This window comes from Peromyscus maniculatus, chromosome 12 (genome assembly GCF_049852395.1).
Source record: "Peromyscus maniculatus bairdii isolate BWxNUB_F1_BW_parent chromosome 12, HU_Pman_BW_mat_3.1, whole genome shotgun sequence".
NCBI classification, from domain to species: Eukaryota; Metazoa; Chordata; class Mammalia; order Rodentia; family Cricetidae; genus Peromyscus; species Peromyscus maniculatus.
In genome coordinates this window covers 84054928-84080082 of record NC_134863.1, presented here as the reverse complement: position 1 = coordinate 84080082, position 25155 = coordinate 84054928, and the positions used below count along the sequence as shown (strand labels likewise).

The following is a 25155-nucleotide window of genomic DNA, read 5'->3' as shown; positions in this document are numbered from 1 at the left end:
TGTGAGCCAATCATTTTCTTGGTAGCAATAGAGAAAAGGGCACCAAAGCATCTACCAGCAAAGCATCACTGTAAAAAGTGAGGCTGTTCATACCTGAAATAATCGGAGATTTTGGCTAAGCTTACCTGGAGATTGTGATTGCCACCATCTGCCATTCTGTACTTAGTTTTTCTGAAACCTCTGTCTGTTTCCACAAAGTTAAGTGATGTCCTAAAAGCAGGTGTTGATGGATTTCTAGGTGTGTAAGCCCTGGGGGTGACAAATAACATCAAACCATCGTGTCATTCCTAAGTTGACAGACACCTGAAGTGGTTCTTCAAACAAGCTGCACCATCACAGCCAAGTATCACATTCTGGAAAGATCTCCACTGCTAAGATGGGCTTTACACATCAATAGTACTTTCAATCTGAAACTGGGCCAATATAACTAAGCCTGGCTCACGACAAGCGGTTCTGGTTCTAATAGTAAGGTAACTAAACCTTCCTGTTTTAACAGCTTTGACATCAATGTATCTAAACAAGCCTTGGAAAAAGTCTCATCTACTTTCATTTTCATTACATTTCTTAGTATTTTTAAATTTTCATACAGTATACTTGGATCATATTCTTTCCCTTCCCCAATCTATTTAAACTGCCAATGACAAAATGTAGACCCCTGGCTACTGTCTTTACCTATAACCACAGTCAGTCTTCAGCCTTCAAAAGACTCTGGGAAGCGACAGGCTCACACTCCATCCCAGTGCTCCTTGGCCAAGACCCACGTGGCCACACTGGTCCCCATTCAAGTCAGGCAACGTTAAAATCTCATTTTATTCTTTCCCTCAGGTGTAGGCTACATATATTCAAAAGGTCCAGAAAAATAGCTGAATAATGAACTCCCAAGTCATCTGTTTTTTTTTTGTTTTTTTTTTTTTTGGTTTTTCGAGACAGGGTTTCTCTGTGTAGCTTTGCGCCTTTCCTGGAACTCGCTTTGGAGACCAGGCTGGCCTCGAACTCACAGAGATCCGCCTGGCTCTGCCTCCCGAGTGCTGGGACTAAAGGCGTGCGCCACCACCGCCCGGCATCCAAGTCATCTGTTTTAAGACAGGAATAAAACTGCCCGCGCGCGCGCGCACACACACACACACACCTCAACCATACAAAACAAGCCTCTCTTTCATCCCTGATTAAAAGTTGCCACTACAGGAATGAGTGTATCGCTAAGTGGCAGAGCACCTGCCTAGCATGTATAAGGCCCTGGGTTTCATTCCCAGCACCACATATGAAAGTTGCTATTAGCTCTTAAATTGGCAGTGATTCTTAAATTCATGGGAAAAGCCTTTCCAAGCAGCAGCTACTAACCTGATATTAACTCACCTGCTTTCATAAAAAGCTTTAATTGGATTCTTACTTGATGTCCGACCTATAAAAGCCAACCACACACACAGTAATCAATGGACTGGCAGCACAGACTTTAAAAATACTTCAATATTTCTTTTAAGCTGATAGTTGAAAACATTAAAGTTTGAAAGCTGAAAAATAAATCTTAGCACTTTACAATTCTAGATGCTTCTAACTTCAAGGTGTCAACAAACTTCACAATCTTGTCAGATAGCCCATTATATATGATTACTAATAAGATGCCAGCAACACATAAATGTGAACCAGGTAGTACCTGTCTGCAAGGAGCTCACAATCTTAGAATCACATTACACTGGACAAACAGAACTGCTCAGCTCGATTATACAGACACTAAAAACCCAAAGAAAAAAATAACAGAAGAAAGATCTATATGCTGGAAGTGAACACAGGAATTTTAAGTATCAGAGAAAGAAAAATGAGTGAGGGAAGAACAAGGACAGAAATGAATAACTGTGAGTGAGAGCTCAAAATTCCCAATCTGCACAGCCCATTTCTGAGACGGATGGATGGATGGATGGATGGATGGATGGATGGATGGATGGATGGATGGATGGATGACAGATAGAAAGACACAGATAGATGATAGATACAGATAGATAGATGATATAGATGATAGATAGGTGATAGACTGGTTGATTGATAGATAATGACAGATGTTCAACATGCTATATAATTAGTTGCAAAGCTGGTGCAAAAAAAAAAATCAAACAATACTAAAGGGCATTTTCTTAGGAAATTAATAAAAAAAATTTAAAAAGTTATCAGAAAGTGCAGGAAGGGGTATTTTTCTACCGAACAAACAAAAACTCAATTACTGTGTTTCAAATAAAGAAATCACTTTCAATCACCTAGCTGAACACAACACTATCATAATTCTACACAGAGACAGTACTCGAGAGACTTCACCAAGACAGCATAACAGAAGTACAAACCATTGAGAATTGGTACGGTCCTCCATTAATCCAAGAAATCCATTTTCAAAAGTTTTAAAGGGAATTCGACTGTAACCAAAAGAATCTTAGGTGAAATACCTTGTAGGTCTTCTATTTGTTTTTGTAACTTTACATGCTGCTGAATTAGATCCTTGATTCCCTCAGGGTCATTTTTACAGAGTTTTTGAGCTTTTATGTTTGCTTGCAGGGCCCAGTCATATTCCCCCAGCATAGAAAGAGCATCACAATAACGATAATGACCCTGTTCCAAAAAGATAAATTTAATTTTTTCTCAAAAAATATGCTTACGTTAACAAAGATAGATAAGGAAAAATATTTTCTGGTTGAAATGGATTACTTTAGGCCTATCAATGAAAAATAAATTAAAATACTAAAATCCCAGAAAATAAAGTGGCTAATGAGTTAAGTAAAAAGTTATAAATAAGCAAGTAATTTTAATAATTAACCTAAAAACCAGTATTTTAAAGTTTTTGAACCCCCATTAAATAATTTAACTTTTGATATAGTTTACTATTAAGGAACAAAATAATTATTTAGCTAAATAAAGTATAAAGTCATTAGTTTTAGGTAAACAACTTAATTTTTTCAAAAGATTTGAATGCAGTAAGTCTCTAAGTCATGACACCCCCTGCACGCTGGAAGTCGAAGGTCCCTGGACCGGGAGGGACCCACTAGCACCTCTGCGATTTTGCCAACACTTCCAAGGGCACAGAGACAAGTGAGACCCGCGGCCGGGCGACCTCTCAGAGGCTTCTCCCTCCGGTCAGCTTGTGTTTTACCTCTAAATACAGTTTCTAGATGCAAGAGAAGTCTGAAAGGTACTGGTTTTATTTACTCTTAATTCGAATGTTAAGGATTTTAGTTGTTACAAAATTAAAAAACCCTTTCTGGCTCTAAACATTAGCTTTTGACTCTAGAAAGCTAACAGAACTAATGCCCTCTCTGAGCTACCCACACCCCAAACTCCCATTTTAGGAACAAATCTACCAGAGGATGATTAGCAGCCAATGAGGCTGGAACCTGCAGCATGCCACACAAACAAAGCCCAGAACCTGACTCATGATACTGGTCCAGAACTTCTTATTTGTAATTTATCTTACAGAGAACATTCTTTTTAACAAGAATCCAAAAGAAAACACAATCCCCCCCACCAAAAAAATGTTCCTTTAAAAATGTAAGTTTTCATTAATAGAAGTCAGCGGTGTGCGTGCGTGCGTGCGTGCGTGCGTGCGTGCATGTGTGTCCTTGGGGCCTGTCTGTGAGTTCTACAAAAGTTTAGCAGACTGTCTAGTCTTAGGTCAAAGATACTGATTCATACGGTGCCTCGTTAAATATCACTTGTCCCTAAGGGTGAGTGCTCTATTTCCTGACAGCTGAGATCCTCTAGACACTGATCAACTTCAGAGTGCGGATAAGTGCCTTGAAAGAGGAAAACACAGCTTAGTATGAGGAATGACCGGCCACAAACTCTCAGTGAGTATTTCTCCTCAGCCTGCCACCCCCCATTCTCACCCTCTATCGGGTCCTTTTCCTGTGCTCCTATAAAATTCAGTGCAGCTCCTAATGACTGATGAGGATTTTCTCAGATCTTTTTGCTGAGGTTGTCTGAAGATTAAATTAAAATTATCTCTTTTTTGAAACCACGTACCCAAGTTCTGTCCTGCCTTGGAAACTCTGGTTGTCTATGACATTAAGAAGAAACCCCCAATGCTGGACTACCTCCCATCCCTCCCACTAGAAGGCACCATTTCTAACTCTTGTGCTTGGCAGAACCATCAATCGTAGTACCCTACCCTGGCAATAAGCTGAGTGAAAGAATGAGTCATCAAGGAAGCTGTGACTGATCTACAGGCAGGCATGCACCTAACCCATCACCACTACCTTAGAGTGCACCCCAGATTAACTACCTAGATAACAACCCATCACGACTACCTTAGAGTGCACCGCAGATTAACTACCTAGATAACAACCCATCACGACTACCTTAGAGTGCACCCCAGATTAACTACATAGATAACAACCCATCACAACTACCTCAGAGTGCACCGCAGATTAACTACCTAGATAACAACCCATCACAACTACCTTAGAATGCACCCCAGATTAACTACCTAGATAACAACCCATCACGACTACCTTAGAGTGCACCCCAGATTAACTACCTAGATAACAAACCATCACGACTACCTCAGAGTGCACCGCAGATTAACTACCTAGATAACTAGGGGAGTTCTTCTTCCCTGGACAACAGCTGTTGGTTTGAAGGCTCTCACTGCACGGCAAAGTCTGAAAAATCAAGGAGCCTGGACTCTATACTTTCAGCTAAGATGGAATAACATGAGACAAAAAGAAATCGTGGCTTACAAAAACAGAAACACTGACTGTGGCAACAGAACAGAATGATCCAAGAGAGATGAGGAATACGCAAGCCTAAGACTGCTCCAACTTTCTCAACAGAGTCCCTACACCTCAGCTCAGGAGGAAGAATCTGGAAGACAGGGTGGAAGCAACGGGAAGAACAGAACAGCAGAAGTCTAGAGAGAGAATTCCAGAAGGACTTCCTTGGGACTTCATAGATAAGGGAGCATTAAGAAAAGTTTTTGTTTTTTTTTTAAAGGAAGTTTTAATACACAAAAATTTACAAAAGATCTTTGGAAAACTAGTATGATCTGGTTTTTATTACTAAGAATTCTATCACTTATTTTACAAATATTAAATACTCATCAAATGTAAGTTTCAGTGATCAACAAAGATTCTACTTCAAGCAAAAGACTGACTCACTATGAAAACATCAAGATGCTGAGCACCCTCTACAGAAGCACCAGCTAGCACTGAATCTAGCCCCCAACAAGGTCTTATCTGGAACACGTACTATGAGGTGTGTGTGCTCACGTGTCTGTGTGTGTACACATATCCATACATGCCACAGTGCACATGTGGAAACCAGTGGACAACTTTCAGGAGTCAGTCATCAGGACTGCATGGCAAGCCCTTCACCTGACGGTCCACCTCAGCAGCCCTGAAACCTCATTAAAATAAATAACAAAGACAAACGGAACACAGAGAACTAAGCTTTAACAGTTACACATGTTTCAGAGTCTCTTCAGTACAACTACAGACATGACCACAATCTCCTTGGTAAGTAGTCTGCTAACCTGTGTTATGCTTGCTTTTACTGACTCTTCATTTAATACTGTTTTTAAAATCCACAAATGTTGGTAAGTCAGCCAACCTATCTCCAACACATTTAGGACTTGATGATTTATTCACTAAGCCAGCGACAGTACTCAGGCGCCTGCTCATGTCACCACCGTCAGCTGTGACGATGTGGCGCTGGGTTCTGGAGGTGCTGGTGTCTAACCTGTCACTGCTGCCCTACAACGTAACTCCAGGGTCAAGACAGTTCCGGCTCCAGAGTAAATCAGAACCTTTGCCTTAGAATGCTACTTAACTAGACACATGGTATGTTTAAAAAAATGCTACATGCTGAAAGGGGAGAAAGGAAGCAGAGAAGAGACTAGGAAATACCCAGGGGGCCAGGATTGGCATTTGAGGTGACCAGGAAAGAGCTGACTAAGGGACATTAAGTGAAGCATGAGCACTAATAAAATAGCTGGTCAATGCTGAAGAAGAGCGTTCAAGACAGAATAAACAAAGGGATGAGTCCTGCCCATCTGAGGGAAAGTGAGGAGGCCAAGAGGTCAACAGAGTGACTCAGAGAAAGAGTAACCAGACTGAGGAGGGAAAGGAAGGGTGTTCAAGATGTGAACACATCAGAAGAACCAAAGTAACAACTTGGATCAAGTGAAAATACGACATTCATCTACTACTTCACCACTAGACAATTAGGGAAGAGCAATGCTGGAAGACAGGCCTTCTGGCAGAGACCAATAATCTCTGCTACTCAGGAGAAAGGTGGGAAGGTGACAAGATCAAGGCCCGGACCAAAGTGAGTTCAAGGACAGCCAGGGCAAGGTAATGAAACCATTGTCTCAAGAAGGGAAAAAGAAAGCTGAATAGGGACAGAGCTCAGTGGGAGGGTTATTGTCAGTATTGAGTCTGTAGGTTCAATCATCACTACCACAATCAACCAATCAATTATCAGTATAAAATCAGAACTGAAAATAAAAAATGCTTCAATGATTTTGTACATTTTACCATGCATAGATATGAAAAAAAAAATGTCTAGGGTGCACGCACATGAAATCAAGTAACTATTAGGGAACATACACACAGGACCAAGTACACACAGAATACAGTAATCATGGGCTGTGGACATCCTACTTCTTCCCAAGTAAGTTACAAACAAGTCACATTCCTACCAGTTAACTGAATTCCTGTTACATCACTCAGGACCCTCAGCCTCACGTAAACGCCATCACATCACCTTACTTGCTGGTGGCTATGTGGGTCTATGTTCCTTAGGTCCTCTACTCTGTTTCATTTGGGTTTTTCTCTATCTTTATCCCTTATAACTTTATTAGAAACAGAGCGAAGTTCCTCATTTTTAAAAAGATTTACTTATATTTTTAATTTTTTATATGTATGTGTTTGTGTTTTCATGTGTGGGGTGCCTGAGAAGTCAGAAGAAGGTATGAGATCCTGTGGAGCTGGAGTTATAGGCAGTTGTGAGCCACCTGACTTGGGTGTAGGAAAGTGAATTCCGGCCTTTGCTAGAGTAGCAAGCTCTCCTAACCACAGATGTCTCTCCAGTCCTCAGTTACTCATTTCTTTTTTTTTCTTTTTTTTGTTTTTTGAGACAGGGTTTCTCTGTGTAGCTTTGCACCTTTCCTGGAACTCACTCTGTAGCCCAGGCTGGCCTCGAATTCACAGTGATCCGCCTGGCTCTGCCTCCCGAGTGCTGGGATTAAAGGCGTGCGCCACCACTGCCCAGCAGATTTCTCATTTTCAATTGGCCATTCGGGGTAAGTTTTCTATGAAAACTTTTTCATTTTCATGGTCCACCTTCTTTTCAGGTTTCTTACTTCCTTTAAGAGTGCTCTGCATATTCAGTACCTAAGTCCTATCAGTTATATATGAGAGCTATGTAACAGGTGATCTCACCCTAGCCACTTAGTACATTCGCCTCTTGACAAACTTGTGTATAACGAAGTTTTCTGCTGTTGATTTTGTGTACTGCGTTCCTCAAGAAACCTTGGTGCTGGGGGTGAGAGGGAATACTTATACACTGTTTTGCCTAAATAAAAGTAGAATTAAAACTTGGGAGGAGCTTTGGAATACCTTTCTAACCCTGAGGCAAAAAGGAGTCTCTCATTCATTCTCCCTCGGATCCCCTCCAACCCACCCCGCCCTCTCTCCCACTAAAGCAAGGGCTTTGGACTTGCTGGGATGGATTGCTTTATTGCTCATTGCCTCTCACCGCCAAGCCCTGAATGTGCAGTGAACTCATGAACCCACTTCCTGTCCCTGAGCTCTCTGGAAGGTTACCTAGCATTTTTATGTACAAAGACGCTATCCCACAGACCGGTTTTCACAAGAGGGTAAGGTTCAAGGGCTTGCTCACTGTACAGTACAGAAGACGCCTACCTTTGGCCAGGTGTTCTTCAAAACAATGGCCCTCTTTCCATCACTAAGTGCATTTCTAAAAGGAAAAACAAGAAACAAAATTTTAAAAATTCCATTCTTTTACTGTAAGAGTATTGTATAGCATTTTATGTTGTGATTTTTTTCCATGAATATAATCTAGTCAAAAAATTTTAATCCATATAATAAATGCCCCCTGTAGTAAAGTTAGAAAAGGCAGGAAAATAAAACAAAAGGGGAGGAGTCATCTGATCCCATCACAACTACCAAGGATTATGTTTAGTATTTCCAGAGCGTTCCTTAGGTATCTCTCCAACATCTACGCTTGACTCATCACTCACATGATTTTCTATACTATTTTTGTCTTTTCACAAAACTTCTGATTCTCAACAAGGTAGCTCCCAAGCCTTCCCCACAACATGACAGTTAAGCTACACTGAACACAGCACAGACTCTGGAACAGTGGTTTCTCCAACTTCCTAATACTGCGACCCCTCATGCTGTGGTGACCCCCAACCATAAAACTACTCTCGTTGCTACTGTTATAAATGGAATGTAAATATATGCGTTTTCTGATGGTCTTAAGTGACCCCTGGGAAAGGGTCACTTGACCACGAAGGGGTCAGTGACCCACAGGTTGAGAACAGCTGCTCTAGACCGAGTGCCAGTTCGGTGTAATTAGACCGACCAGGGCTTCTCCTGGAGCCGGCAGGAGGTCACTGGCTCTCAGCCACTCTTTCATCTGTAGAAGGGGGATGGTGACTCTGATCTGGCTGCTCTGTTGAGGTACACACTGAATTAGAAACTGTCAGGCACTAAAAGATCCACACTTTAGTCTGTCTCCTGGTATCTGTGTCTTCAAGGACACCCCAACAGCTTGTTTCACAAGTCCTCACCACATCCAGGTAGGAACTCAGCACCTTTCAAAAATGCCCAAACGCATAAAGCACTAGTTCAGACATCCTGCTCTTTCCTATAAGCTCACACATTCCTTCTCAGTGTCCAACTCACTCTGTCTGTTTTCATTTCCCTAGTTTAAATGTCTGGTATGAATTGACTAGTTCATCATCTCATAGTCACACACATCAATTCACCGTACTTCAAAAATTAAAAAAAAAAAAAGAACAAAACGAGGTAGCATACCATCAAACATTAATACCTACTAAAGGTATATACTAAAATATTAAAGAAGAAAAAACAAAATAACAAAACCTCCTAAAGACAGACAATCAGACCAACAGAAAAGGATGAGGAACAGACGTATGGCAAGTGAGAACACAGTGCATGGGGCAAGCACTTTAATAAATGGTGCTAAACCACTTAGACTTCCCACCAGTGTCACACACTCCCTCACACTCAGCAGCAAAACCAAGCTCGGGAGGCTGGTGAATCTAAGTAGCAATGTTAATCTTTTTAAAAAACAAAAAAAAACAGTCAAACTTTTAGAAGAAAACAGAGAACACTGGTGGCTTTAGAGCAGACAAAGATTATAAACACAACACAAAAAGTGCTTACCATAAAGGAAGAAACTGATAAATTGCATTATACTAAAATTAATAGCTTGTGTGTGTGTGTGTGTGTGTGTGTGTGTGTGTGTGTGTGTGTGTGTTGCAGAAGGGAGGCTGAGTGTGGAGGTCAAGGACAACTTATAGGCGTCAGTTACCATGTACAGCCTGGGACCAAACTCAAGATTTTCCAGCTTGGTGGCAAATGCCACCCACTGCACCATTCCACCATCCCTAGGATTAACAGCTTTTGGAGGGAAGAAAACAGCAAGCACTGGAGGGCAAGCCACTGAGGGTGGGGACACTTGCAATACTGAGTCTCAGTGACTCACATCCAGGCCACAAAATAAGTGCCACAAAGACAGGCATTCAGCCAGGCGGTGGTGGAGCACGCCTTTAATCCCAGCACTCGGGAAGCAGAGCCAGGTGGATCTCTGTGAGTTAGAGGCCAGCCTGGTCTACAGAGCAAGATCCAGGACAGGCACCAACACTACACAGAGAGACCCTGTCTCAAAAAAAAAAAAAAAAAAAAAAAAAAAAACAAAGACAGGCATTCAACTGGGAGGGGGGGGGATAACAAAAGACCAACAAGGCACTTCACAAAAGAGGACACCCAAATAGGCAATTAGCATATGAAAAAATACTCAAGTATCCTTAACCAACTTACAGAAATGCAGACTAACACTAGGCTTATACCACTCCATACCCATCATGTCTAACAGAAGACACAAATTAAGGACATGGCCTGAAATTCTTATATTCTGCAGTAAACTGAAATGATGCCACCACAGGAAAGCTATGAACTACAGCTGAATATAAGCATGCCCTCTGTCTCTGCACACTCAGCAGAAACTGTAACCACCAATAGCCAAAGACTAGAAACTTAAGGTGCCCACCAATCAAACAATGGATAAACTATAGTATGTTCATGCAATAGGTGAATACAAGTACATGCAACAGCATGGAACCCCAAAACAGTGATTAGAACCTGTGGTGGTAATCTAATTGTACTGAAATGTGATTTTGATTGTATGTTAATAAATAAAGTTGCCCGGGGGTCAGAGGTATTAAGAGCCATAGCAAGAGTGTGGCGGTGGTGGCACACACCTTTAATCCCATAGGTCTCTGTGTGTTCAGGGATACAGCCAGCATTGGAGACATATACCTTTAAGACCTAGGGGGCTGTACATTCAGACAGTGACGAGGCAGTCACGTGTTTGGGTTTACAACCAATGAGAAGGCAGAACAAAATACTATAAAAAGACGAACAGACAGGATATAGCTCTCTTTTCGGGAAGCTGGGACACTGCAGGAGGAAGGGTGAGATTTAAGCTCTGAGCTCTGACCTCTGTTTCTTATTTAATAAGACTGTTGGATACATCTACATCTGGCGCCCAACGTGGGGCAAGAGTTTTCACCTAAAACCTGAGAAAAAAGATTCTAAAAATGGATCTAAAAACAGTTCCTAGTTGTCTCTCTCAAGCTAGCAGCAGCCTGCATGTTTGAGCTACTATGGTGGGTTCTTGGCATGTGTGCTTGACCTACAGTATGGCGGGAATGAGGCCTCTGCAAGTGGCACATTAAGCTGTGTGGTGGATTTAGCCTTTGCTAGTACAAAACAAGAAAAGAGGTTTCTGGGCTACACGCTGCTTTGATAAAAGCATAGACCCAGGATGGCTCCCAGAGCTGGTGGAAAACATACCACCGACATTTTGGGAAGCTGAAGTGTGCGGAGCCAGCAGCCACAGCGCCAGTGCCGTTTCAGGCTTAAAAGGCTGCAGTTTAAAGCAATAGGCTCAAGGTAATATAAAAAATAAGCCACATAAAGATGGCTATCACACAGAGAATCTGGATTATGTTCTCTTTGATATTTGTAACTGAAGAAAAACATTTGATTGCAAAAGCTGTTGAGTTATGCCAAAATGTATATTTTAAAGGTATCTTGACTTCAAAATTTGGCTATAAGGATATGTTGCTTTGGAAAAGAGGCTCTGCTTTTGTTTCTACAGAAAGCCAGAGGCTATGGATTTGTTCCAGATTAAGATACATCAGGTTTGACCAGCCAAGACCCCCTGAAAGGTCTCCGATGACACCATGGCCCAGATGATCCAACATCCAGAATCATTTCAAGGCAACTAGCTCAGACGATACACCCTCATGGACTACTCCATGATCCTAAAATTTTCTTTGTGTCCCCATAAGATACAGCGCCCCCCTCCAGCAGGAAGTAGTAAGAGAAGCTACGCTCAAATTCCCAAATATACCAAAGCTGGCTTTGGAGATGTGTAAAAGTTAAAACCTTCCTTTTTAAACAAACAAAAAAAAAAAAAAAAAAAAAAAAGGAAAAGGGGAAGTGCTGTGGGATGGTCTGTATGTCAAATTGCTCTGATTGGTCAATAAATAAAACACTGATTGGCCAGTGGCCAGGCAGGAAGTAGGTGGGACAAGGAGAGAGGAGAATTCTGGGAAGTGGAAGGCTGAGGCAAAGAGACACTACCAGCCACCTCCATAACCAGCAGCATGTGAAGACGCTGGTAAGCCACCAGCCATGTGGTATAGATTTATGGAAATGGATTAATTTAAGCTATAAGAACAGTTAGCAAGAAGCCTGCCATGGCCATACAGTTTGTATGCAATATAAGTCTCTGTGTTTACTTGGTTGGGACTGAGCGGCTGTGGGACTGGCAGGTGACAGAGATTTGTCCTGACTGTGGGCAAGGCAGGAAAACTCGAGCTACAAGAGCCAGACACAGAAGAGCACATACATGACCCCATTTACACTGCATAAAACTACCCAATGGAAGTCTAGGAAAACATTCTGGGAAGAGAGGTGGACAGCGATTGGAAGGAGGAACAAGGGGTGCCTGGGAACTGCTGAGATCTGGGTGTTGTTTCAAACTGTCTGACTTCCAAGAATTCAGTCTATTCCTTTGTGAAAAACATATTCCCTTGGATGTGTACCAAGATCCTTTTGAAAGGGTCACAACAAACCTGGCTTTTTCTTCTGCTGGAGAATGTAATAGCTGGCCTGACAGCTGCAAAGTCACAGGAGTCACCCTGCCACCACAGGGATGGAGTGGCAGCTTTCTGACCAAGTCATTCAGGCTGAAAATCACATACACCTTAGAGCCACCTTCTTCTGGAACCTGGGAATTACATTTCTTTTTTTTTCTTTCTTTCTTTTTTTTTTTTTCTTTTTTTTGTTTTGTTTTGTTTTGTTTTTCGAGACAGGGTTTCTCTGTGTAGCTTTGCGCCTTTTCCTGGAACTCACTTGGTAGCCCAGGCTGGCCTGGAACTCACAGAGATCCATCTGCCTCTGCCTCCCAAATGCTGGGATTAAAGGCATGCGCCACCACCACCCGGCTTGGGAATTACATTTCTTTACCATTTAAGCCAGTTCAATCTGTTACCTAGACCAAAAACAGCCTTAAGGCACCAAATCTCTTCCCCCAAACATTTTTAGAAATTGTCTACACCTTACAGGTCTCAGCTCACACCAACCACCTTCTGCTCAAAGCCTTCCACTGACAGCTCTTCTATAGTCCATGTTGCTAAATCCAAATACTCTCACACATCCTGGCAGCCAGACAATGTTCTCTCACTTCTTCCCTCACAACTATTCCTTGCCTTTCTGGATATTTGTAAGTAGTCTCCAGGCCAGGTTTCGCCCTTCTCTAGTAGGTATTTCTGAGGTTCCACTTGGTTCTTTTATCTTAGCTTGTGCTCTCCTAAAGGACTTCAAGGTTGTCTCAGTCTTGCTTACATACTGATATTACTGGGGAAGCTTCAAAAAGCTCATTCTGCAAGCTTACCCTAGATTACTTAAACTAGAATGTCTGGGTTCAAAGTTTCAATGATTCCAATATGCAGGCAAGGGTGAAACCTACTTTCCTAAGCAATATCAACTACATCTCCAACTTCAAGCTTGGTCACCTACCCTATACATGTTATCCACTCTTTTTAGTTCCAGACCCACATAATTCACCTCCATACAATATTCCAATTTGGATGCTTCCCAGGCATTTTCACTCAGGATATGTGTGTATTCAGTGTATTTGATGTTTATAAATGTTTATGTACATACACACACACACACACACACACACACACGATTTTTTCTTTTTTATATGTATATGATTTTATATATAAAGTCAGATTCTACCTCCTACAAACTTACTCCTCTTCCAATGACCCCCCACTGCCAGGGAGTGGGCCCAGAATCCAAAAATCTGCTACGGACACAAACCATTCGAGTCTCCTCCCTCAAGTCCCAGCACGAAGCCATTCCTGTCCACTTCGCCTCTGAGTACCACGACTCTTTCCACTTTTCCATGTCTGTTCTCACTACCTTCTCCAGCCTGGAGTTCCAGCAGCCTCCCCAGCCTCGGCCCTGCTGCAGCTCCTTCCAAGTAATTTTCTGTAACCAGGGTAAGCCTTTAAAGGTACTAGCCACAGGTAAGAGCCTCAACTCACTGTAATTCTTTGGCATCTTAGCACCCTGCTTAATGGCCAACAGCCCTACTGTGTAACCTGCAAAGTCTATACTCTCCCTTCTGTAACTGCGGCCATGTGGCACACTATCAGTTCCATGAATACAGCCCACCACTTCCGACTTGAGGCTCCACACTGCTAGCTCACTGGCGAGAATGCAGGACTCTGTCTAGTCTGCCCATTTCTGGCATCAGCCATAACTAGAACATTGGTAGGACTTGCTGAATCAGGGTTGAGTGGTGTTAACACAGTGGTACCATAACATATGCAGTTGTTTGAACAGCATAGATTATAATAACCCATTTGGGGGTACATGAACTGAAGTTAAACCAGTAGATTTTCCAGCACGTGGCCACATCTTACAACTGGAGCCAAGGGAACAGAGCAGGGTCAGTGCTGCTCTCCAGACCACTGCAGCCAAGTGAGCAGGAGTCTGGCAGTGGGAAGACAGAGATGTCGACTGCTGTAACTGCTGAGGACTGTTCTAGTCCAAGTGCTCCGACTTACTCTAGTTACCACAAAAGCATGTTTACCCTCCCAGACAAACCCCAATCTAATATTTCACATAGAATATTGTTTTTTTCTTTAATTTATTACTCTGGGATTCTTTTTTTAGTAATTTATTTTATGTGCATTGATGTGAAGGTGTCGGATCCCCTGGAACTGCAGTTACACAGTTGTGAGCTGCCATGTGGGTGCTAAGAATTGAACCCAGATCCTCTGAAGGAACAAACAGCCAGTGGTCTTAAAATTGCTGAGCCATCTCTTCAGCCCCTACTCTGGGATCTTAGCACAGACAGAACACCAGATTACCTCTTCTTCTAGGTTTAAAGTTCACAGGCTCTGGTTTCTTGGTTCTGTCTGTGACTGTGAGTGAATCAGATACAAACCATTTAACAATCAGAGTTAAGGCCCCCAGTCCCAATGTCTACAACTGTAAGGAAGGTGGTATTTGGTCATCATTAGCATATGTTCCACACCCATCACTTAATTGATTTTGGACAGGGCAAAGGAGACGCTATTTACTGACCTCCTCAAACCACAACATGTATGTATCCAGTGAAGTATACAAGCACTTTGCTAGCTTTCAAGGATCCTTCCCCTTGTAGTACCTATCATTACTTTCAAGGTCCTACTAGATTAAAAAAGAAACAATGAACTATTCCCCAAGTAGCTTAATGTTACTATTAAAGTATGAAACATAATTCACTCAGCTACTATTAAATACACAGTGACTAACAACCACCAACAGAATTAAAATGTTTTAAATCAAAGTTCCTAAGTTTAAACCTCTTCATGCTCCTTCATCTAACAGAGCAAAAGCTTATCAAGAATTTATCCTACAAAGACATTAGCACCTGAACACTGAATATAAGTAAAAGGAGTCATTAAAAACCTGCATTTAGCCGGGCGGTGGTGGCGCACGCCTTTAATCCCAGCACTCGGGAGGCAGAGCCAGGCGGATCTCTGTGAGTTCGAGGCCAGCCTGGACTACCAAGTGAGTCTCAGGAAAGGCGCAAAGCTACACAGAGAAACCCTGTCTCAAAAAAAACAAAAAACAAAACAAAACAAACAAACAAACAAAAAACCAAACCTGCATTTAATTAAGTGAAAATAATCTACATTCTAATAATTTGTAATTATAAGTAATCTATAGACTAATCCAAGTAGCCTATTCAACCATATATTATTAATATAACCTGATGGATTACTTGAGTATCCAGCCAATTAAATGTTGCCTACAAACAAGAACAAGATCTTGATACACACTGATGTACAAGTTCTAAGACTTAACATTTTTAAAAAAGCAAATTAGGGTTGGAGAGATGGCTCAGAGGTTAAGAGCACTGGCTGCTCTTCCAGAGATCCTGAGTTCAATTCTCCGCAACCACTTGGTGGTTCACAACCATCTAGAACAGGATCTGATGCCCTCTTCTGACATGAAGTTGTACATGCAGACAGGGCACTCATTCATAAAAATAAATAAGTCTTTAAAAAGCAAATTATACGACAGCATGTGCTGTGTATGTTTTCCACTCGTGATTTTTAAAAGGTATGTCTCACTGAATCATCCCAAATTGCCTGTACTTGGATATATAAAATGGACACGAGCACGTCTACAGACATGAGGTATGATAGAAACAGGATCTGAAGAGAGCAGGAAATGATGAGCACACAAGAGCTGTCAGTGAATCCTTTTCAGCGCAAAGTTTTATCATGTGCACCTATTTCTTCTTTTTAAAAACGGGGTGGGGTGGTAATGGGGCTGGAGAGATGACTCAGCGGTTAAGAGCACTGGCTGCTCTTGCAGAGGACCTGAGTTCAGTTGCCAGAACCTACAGGGCAGTTCACAACTGTCTGTAACTCCAATTCCAGGAGATCTGACTCGCTCTTCTGGCCTCCATGGGCACTATGTGCACATGGTGCCTACATAAACATATGCACACTAAAACACTTGTACATATAAAATAAAATTACATCTTTTTAAAAGGGAGGACACCCCGCCCCAACAACTGGCAATTATGTTTTTGTCAAGAGCAAATTCAGTGCTTCTAAACAAAACCAGACCATGCGATTAAGAGAAACACCAGGAATAACGCAAACAGCACACACTAAAACTAAACCTGTGGACCCCTCACAAAAGTGCATTTCCTCTGTCTCACTTACTCAAGGGAGGGGGGTAATTCTCGCAGAAGCATGGTTAGGTTGCTGTATCTCTGATCTCAGAAATTCAGAAAACAAAATCAACAGGACTTAGTTTCTCTGCTATACAAATCATAGCTGGGGTCTGATAAGAAGTAATAATTGCAAGATAGGTAAAGAAATATAAAAAGGTTAAGGATTTATGAAAGCAGATGAGAATATTCAAGGATACATGTCCCCCATTTCCAATTACATTTCCCTTTAGCAATGTTCATTATACCCCCAAGAAGGATTCAAATTTCCCAAATAGGAATTCCACAAAATGAGTGAGACAGCGCAGGCAAAATCTACTTGTGTACACTACATAAGCTTTTGTAGCCACCGAAATTAGACATGTCTGAGTCCTTTTCCTACATATGAAACTGAATCGATCACAACTATCACTCTAATAATGTCCTATGGTTACAAACTGCATTTTGTAAAGCATGCTTCTAGACGATCAGAATAAAATAAAATCTCATCCAATCCCGGAGTCCTGGGATTTGTGGAACACATTCCTAAGCCTCAAGGATTCCAAGGGAAAAGCAGCAGCAGCAGCAGCAGCCTGAAGAAAAGTAATGGTGCAATCCCCCAGCTCTTTACTTCCCACGTACAACTCCAGCCCAGAGGGCTTATACTGGCTCTTGGCCTCACCTGTGTCCTCTCTGAGTGACAATCTGTTTATTTCAACATTATAACCACCACAGATTCCTTCATCACTTCAGGGTGGAGCATCTGCTTCCCAGCTCACACCCCTTCATTTCTGGCCTTCCTTGGACCACTAACTGTAACATCACGGTGTTTCTCTCCTTCCAAAATCATCTCATTTTGACCTTGATGTTTCACTGCTGTATTTTTTTTCCTTCTACGTACATTAAATTATACTTGTTTTACTTTTGTATCAAGGATTTCAAGTATACACAATTCCGAGAACATAACATTACCATGAAGAACACTCATGTACCAACTTGGGGAGAACTAAACACTTTGCCATATTCACTCCAGCTCCGTTGGCAGGTTTGTTGCAGCTGCCCCCACGGTACCACCTCTCCCATGTCCAAACCCTTTTCCCCTTCTCTCCCCAGAGATAGCCACTCATTTGGTGTACATGCCCACACGTTTTAGAAACACTTGAAATTCATACTTCATCTTAACATGAATGTGCACATTATTTCGCATGTCTTTAAACAGTATACAAATGGCATCACACTGCACACACCGTTCTGCAACTTGCTTGACACTCAGCATTGCACTCTTTTAAGTGCTATTCAAAACGTCCTTGTATGAATATACCACAATCCATCTGTGCATGCCCCTCCTGACGGACAGCTTCGTGGTTTCCAAGGCTACTCGCACAGACAATGCTATGCGAAGGCTTGCGCATGTCTTCTTGGGCACACATCTGACAGCTGGGAAGGGATGACCCTAGAGGTGGACTGCAGAGTGTGTGCACATCTTCACCTTGTCAGACTGCTCTCCACAGTGACTGTACCAATTAACACTTTCTCCAGACGAGTATCAAAGTTTCCTTTGTTCCACATCCTCTCAAATACTTGGTATTACGAAGGTTTTAAGTTTTTGCCAATCTGATGGGTATGAAAGAGAAACTTGTAGTTTTTAATCTGCATGTTACGTAAGGATAAGCAGGTCCTCATAAATGTGTGACTATTTGGATCATTTGTTTTAGAGATTTTCCGACGTTCACATTCCCGTTGTACTCTATTGTCATCTTCCCAAAGTGACTGACGTCGAGACCACATCCAGGGAGACTGAGCTCAAGTTCTGTCTGCACCACACCCACCTAAGCATCCTGGGCACTCTGATGGGCCTCACTGTACCCATTTTCTCATCTGAAAGAGACAGCAGCAACTACCCCCATGGTTGTGAAGGTTTTTAGGAACAAATATGCATAAAGTACTCAGGACAGAGCCTGTCAAGAGTTAATGTACATATTTTTACCTTTTTAGAGTAATCTTGCCAAAGTTATTTTTAAAACTGAATGTTTTCATTTTCTAATATTTTAGGGTTAAAGTATTTCAGACTCACTTATGCATTTTAGCATTCATTCAAGCCTTGATCTTTTTCCATTTCAGTTCTTTTATAGTTTGACATGTGCTTTTTAACAACAAATAGGAAGTCTGGCCTTGAGAACTAGGGACTACGCTGTCTCCCAGGGTCACTGGGTGGAGCCTTTATCTCCAGCTGTCCCTGCAGCTGCTTGGCCAGATTCCCATGACAGGTCTAGAAGGCATCCACTTGATGTGAGAATTTCACAACATCTCAACCTCGGTAATCCAGCTAAAGCATTCTTCTCAGAGCAAGAGTACTTCTGCATGCAGGCACAGCTGTACCAGTGGCAGCACATTCCTATGTATCATCATCTACTCAGGAGGTACAGACCCTGAAAACCTCACCTCTACATTATTGAGCAAAATCAGATAAGCAATGTGTGAGAAGGTAAGAGGCATCAGCAAAACCAGTGTAGCATAGTTCTGTATGTTAAAGGAGCATCAGATACATGTTGGTGACTGCCTGATAGAAACCAGTGGCCCTCAAGTACACTAACCTGCCTGTAGTGAATCCAGACGTGTTCAATTACAAGCTAGACCATCAACAGGGTGCACAAACAGGTCCCTGCTCTATCTCAGCCTTCACCTCACACTGTCTAGAGGTTGTGATTCTACCTTCACCTCCTGGTGCAGCGGGGCTTTAGGAAGATCTTCCTCATGTGTCTATCTTTCAAATACTCGTAAGAACAGAACCACCCTGGTTTGCCTCTCAGCTCTCAGAGCTGCAAAGTAGATGACCCTCTGCCTGGCAAGACTTCGGTTAGATACCTCAATTTTCACAAGAGGCTAGCCAAGTCATAAACCTATTTATCTGATCTTGAAGCATACAAATTCACCTTCAAACAGTACAGATTATCTGTTAACTCTGGACCTAGCCAGAAACAATAACCTAGACATTTGTAGCTCATTACTTGTCAGAACCAGTTGAGAACAGTAGTATTGATGGAAGACTGTGTCAAGCCCATCCATTCCTCTAGTCTAGATAGCCTCGGATTATCCACGGCTTAAGCCATCTAAAAGCTGCATAACGTTAATACAGCGGTATTCTCCAAGGTGGTTGGATTACTGGTGATACTTATTTTCTTCTTTTTAAACTCTTGTATTTTCCAAATTTTCTACCATGAGAATGTGTTCTGTTTATAATAAAAGAGAAACACAATAAATGTTACTTTTTTAAACGCTACACACTTGGAAGATACTACACCTTCCCCCACTCCCACTCTCCCACATGCCCAGGGAAGTGTTTTTACTAAAACAACAACTGGCACAGGACTTCTCAGTTTTCATGCTTCATAGAGAAACTTTTTTGTGAAACTCCAAACTGTATTTTTCAGAGTTTTTCCTATCGTTTCTGGAATTTTTCTCTATCACTTAGTTAACATTACTAGTGATCCACGTAATAATTTCTAAGTTAAGCATGAGGAAACCACTTTCAACCAAACAACTGCTATAAATGTTTCTTTATGAATAATGAGAATTTCATGACTTTTCAAGTTTTCTTTTTTATTTTAGGTAACAGAAAGGCAAAGGCAAAGTGAATTATAACTAATATCTATGTACGACCTTGGCCACACAGCCTTGTTCTGAGGGTCCCAGGCTCTAACTTGGTTTTCTAGTTCAATGAGTTTTGAATATTTCCCTCTGTATGGATGTATTTTTGGACCCACCCGCTTACAATAAAACAGGGCATGATTGAATACAACAATATATATTGTTTAATATTAACACTTATAATTCATATACTAAAACTTTGTAAATGAAGGACAATCAAATCACAGTGAGTACCTTTTTTTCAGTCTTTCTCAACTCATAAATAAAAGCAAATTTCAAATTCAATATAAGGAACTCTATTAACTATGGTTCTGTTCCATTAATACCATTAAATTTCTATGCATTCTTTCACTTATGAAAATATTTACTTAATTTTATATAACAAGACAAACAAACAGTAAAAATATACTATGCAGGTCAGATAGAGCAAAAGGACGGAATAGATCATAGAAGCACAGAGACGTACAAGTTATCAGCAGGTCTGTGTCTGGATCTCAGCATCACCACTCACTAGCTGTAGGCACTGTCCCTGAGGAGAATGTGGAGAATGACATAACCTACCTACTAAGAGTGCTGGGAGACTGGGAATACAGGTCAGGGACTTAACACCATGTGACAAATGCTTGCACTCTGCTGCAACCGTTATACATGAAACCTCTTCTTTTACCCACTCAACTATTTCAAAGACAAAGGGGCTGTCTTGCATCCCTGCAAGACAGATAAATGTTTCCCTAAAATAGGTACGGGGCATAGTAATTCAGGAATTAGGTCACTTTAACCGACTTACCTAAACTGTCCCATACGAAGAAAACAGAGAGCTCGGTTACCATAAAGGAGATGGTTTTCAGGTCTTAAAAAGAAGTAACATTTAGTCAGTAAGACACATTATGTCTGAAACAAACAAAAGCCATATTAAAAAACCTACGACAAAAAAAATCTTCTTAAACTTTACAACTATGTGGCAGAGCAGAAAGAATTTAGGATTTAGAATATTAACTGACTGAAATTCAGGTTTTTTACTTTCTCAGTACCTTGTTCAAAAGAAAGGCAGATAATTACTAATGTATCCACCCCATAGGACTATTGTGAGAAGTGAGTAATAACACCCATTATTAAAACGCTAGCCAAGGGGCTGGAGAGATGGCTCAGAGGTTAAGAGCACTGTCTGATCTTCCAGAGGTCCTGAGTTCAGTTCCCAGCAACCACATGGTGGCTCACAACCATCCATAATGAGATATGGTGCCCTCTTCTGGCCTGCAGTCATATATGCTGTATACATAATAAATGAATAAATAAATTAAAAAAAAAACGCTAGCCAACTACAAAGTATGTAACTATGAAAGACAAGATGACTTATCTAAGTCAGGACTGTGACTTTACTCAAACATAAGAAACTTGTAAAACACAACAGTAATAATCATAGGTAGATCTTTTCAAATTTTGTTAATTTTCATTGTCTGATTCTGTAGCCTTTAGGTATGACATGCAAATGGATTCCCTCAATCCCTGTGAAGAACAGAGTAGGAAAGGGGGCAGTCTACAGAGCACCCCTAAAATCTGCTAAAATATAAGGTGGCCCAGCTCAGATGAGCAGTAATGACAGAGTAAGATATATCAGGAGGAAAGCAATAATGATCCAGCATCTGAGTAACGTATGTAGAGAGTGCATACATCTACCCTCTCAACAACTACAACTATTTTCTTTAGAAGTTCCCCAAGAGCCAGGCAGTGGTGGGCCACGCCTTTAATCCCAGCACTCGGGAGGCAGAGGCAGGCGGATCTCTGTGAGTTTGAGGACAGCCAAGGCTATGCAGGGAAAGCCTGTTTTGAAGAAAACAAAAAACAAACAGACAAAAAGCCCCCCCAAGAAAGCAAAGCCTCCTACACGGCAACTTCTTCAGCATGAGGTCCAAACAGCCCTCCCTATAGCCAGTTAATAGTATGGCAGGCGCAGCTGATACAGAAGGAGACAGACACGACTCCAGTCAGTCTGTGGAAAACAGCCGAATGTCCTGCCCCAGGTGCCTGAGACACCTGCTGGTTCACGTATTCAGGTGCCAGCACTGCTACTGATGCCTACAGAAGAGAAAACCTACTACTCTGCACGGCAAATGGAAGACAGTCTACAGCTCTTCTCGCCGCTACTTGTCCTAACACTCTAGCTGGATCGACCACAGAGAAGACTTGTGTTCCACTGTGCTCTTACCTATATTCAATGGCTCTGGTGTAAAAAATAACAGCTATATCAAATCTCTGTTTGGAAAACTCTTCATTTCCTCTCATTTTCATTAGTTCTCCTTGCTGAGAAACCGAAGTGAGAGAAGACTCATCAGTTACCTCCAAAGACAATCGAGAAAAAGAACCCAACCCCCAAGGAGAAGTGGATCTTCTCACTATTACTCAATATTATTCAAGGATATCCAATATCCTTGCTATTAAGGGTACCATGGGGTTATTTACATAGAAAATGAGAATATAATCTCTACTATTCTGATATATTCATTATTACTAAAACTATATCCATGGTTTCTGAATCTGCAGATACAATCTTACACAGATAAAAATACCTAAGAAAAAATGCACTAAAGACGTACTTTTTTCTGTCATTATCCCCTAAAATATAGTACAACTAACACACATAGCATTACACTGTGCTGGGTATTACAAGGAGTCTGGAGAGGAGAGGAGCATGTGTCTGTCATCTTGTGTGCAGTGTATGCATTTGTGTCTATATGTTGGGAAGTGTATGCACAGACATGCCCTTGTGCAAGCATGGAAAGGTCAGAGGAGGAAATCTAGAAAGAACAAGTACGTGTACTGTTACTGCGTGTGCGTGTGTGCGTGTGTGCCTGTGTACATGTGGAGGAGCATACATGCATGGTGTCCTCTATGTCTTTCCACCTTATTCCCTTGAGACAGGGTCTCTCACTGGATCTGAAGCTAAAAACCAACATAATATAAATAATTAATAAAACAATTTTCTGTTATGTATAGTATTTTATAGTAGGTACATTTTTAAATAAAATTTATCCATAAGGTATTGTGGTCTAAAAATAAGATGAATGGTAAAATTGTAGCTTTGGGTTATTAGCAAGTGTAGTATAATCCAATAATCCTTGGTATCTCGATTGATAATGATATATATATATCATTCACTCACAGGTAATATTGACTGACTGCTAAGAATAACATCAGAGGTTAGCAAGAATATATATAATATATATAAAAGAGGCTACAAGTATAGCCAAATTTCTTTACTTAAGATACTCATATTTTTTAATTAATGAAAATTATTACCAATGGCTTTAATTATAAAATTCTATAGAACACTAAACATCTCCTAAATATTTTCTTTAAAATTGAGTTAAGAATCAGTACTTTCTCTGAGTGAATTGTGACACATGGTTTACATCTCAATAAGGGATATTGCCAAACAAAATCATATTTCTTCACTGTATTAAGATACTATTTCTTCTATTCTAGATCAAAATTCCTTAACGTTTCCCTTATGCATGTTACTTTATAGTAGTTCATTATTTTACTTTCTCTAGTTTTATTACTCATGCCTATAAAAAGTTTTAACAGAAAAATCTTCAACTATATTTAAGGTAAGTATCCTTACCTTCACACACTGCATACAACTGTTCCTTCTAAATTCCTCAAGCAAGTTGCAATTTTCAGTTACGACTTTAGTAATATGATACTTATCTGAGATTTGTATTGGGAGAAAGTGAAAGAGAGTATTAGTTCTAAATTGGTATTGATGATACTCTAATTCTTGTGCTAAATAGGTAAGTCTATTGTGTTCATTTTATTATTAAACATTTTAAATAGTTTGTATGTTTTTGTAATCTTACATATATATTAAATAGTTAAAGAATAGAAAATTGGGCTGGCAATGTAGCTCAGAGATACAGCAATGAGGATACACATTTATCCTCAAACAATCCATATCGTAAAAAAATAACAGAAAACCACTCATTGCTTTTGTGAATAAATCTGTATTTATTTCTAGCAATTAAATTTTTATTATTATATTCTTAATGGAGTAATACCCTTCCTTCTTTTATAATATACTGTGATTAAGGGCTCATAATTACCAAAGCCAATTTAACAAACAGTATCAAGTACTTTCAATGTGCCAGAGAGCATGTTCAATAAAAATGTGTAAAAACAAAAACCTGAAAAACTATTTTCTGAAATGTACTTACTGTAACATATGAAGTATTTAAAAGGCTTTATTTAATATTTGACTTCACAAAAAAAATGTTAGTGTGAAGTTATTTGATCTACTATTCTAATAAAAAACTTAGTAAACTAATAAAAATGCAATAGATAAGCCAACTTTGTGTCCACAGGTTAATCAAGCCTCATTTTCAGCACTTGAAGCTACGATATAAAAAGGATTGTAAGAATCTGATTTAAAAATTTACTACACCAAAATTATAGCTAAACTTCTATCTAGCCAATCATTAATTTTCAAGATTAAAGAAATACTTAAACATTTAAGACTCAAGCAAGATCTGGGATGGTCACCAGAGTATTAAGAGACAGAGCTGAGTTTTTGGGGAAAAAACCTGTTCTGATTTCAGAGAACATGAGTGAGTTCTCGTCTAGATTCCAGTCCTCGTTAGACTGCGGAGAACACCTAACCCAGCGGTTCTCAACCTTCCTAATGTTGTGACCCCGTAATACAGCTTCTCATGTTGTGGTGACCCCAACCCTGAAATTATTTTGTTGCTACTTCATAACTGTAATTTCTGCTACTGTTATGAATCATAATGTAAATATCTGATATGCAGATGGTCCTAGGCGACCCTGAGAAAGGGTTATTTGACCCCAAAGGGTTATTTGACCCCTATGGGTTGAGAACACTGATCTAACCCTCCAATTCTGACTTTACTACTGAACACAAGAACAACTAGAGCACCTTGCAGACACCAGAGGGGATCAGTAATG

At 40.7% G+C, this 25155-nt stretch overlaps 1 protein-coding gene across 15 annotated transcripts in view; it reads right to left on the bottom strand.

The window, feature by feature from the left end:
* Positions 1–25155, bottom strand: part of Ttc3 (tetratricopeptide repeat domain 3) — a 110752-nt gene that overhangs the window by 66503 nt on the left and 19094 nt on the right. For 10 of the 15 annotated variants that reach the window (XM_076549263.1, XM_076549260.1, XM_076549262.1 and 7 more), the window contains 7 exons: positions 23819–23904; positions 22403–22497; positions 20984–21046; positions 7902–7956; positions 2433–2595; positions 1357–1402; positions 126–249 (listed from right to left, as the gene is read on the bottom strand). In XM_076549263.1, the coding sequence (XP_076405378.1) occupies positions 126–249; positions 1357–1402; positions 2433–2595; positions 7902–7956; positions 20984–21046; positions 22403–22497; positions 23819–23904 (632 nt within the window). Of the gene's footprint in view, positions 1–125; positions 250–1356; positions 1403–2432; positions 2596–7901; positions 7957–17795; positions 17840–18037; positions 18136–20983; positions 21047–22402; positions 22498–23818; positions 23905–25155 lie in introns of those variants that run through there. The other 5 variants (XM_076549266.1, XM_076549265.1, XM_015999848.3 and 2 more) reach the window with 4 other exon arrangements.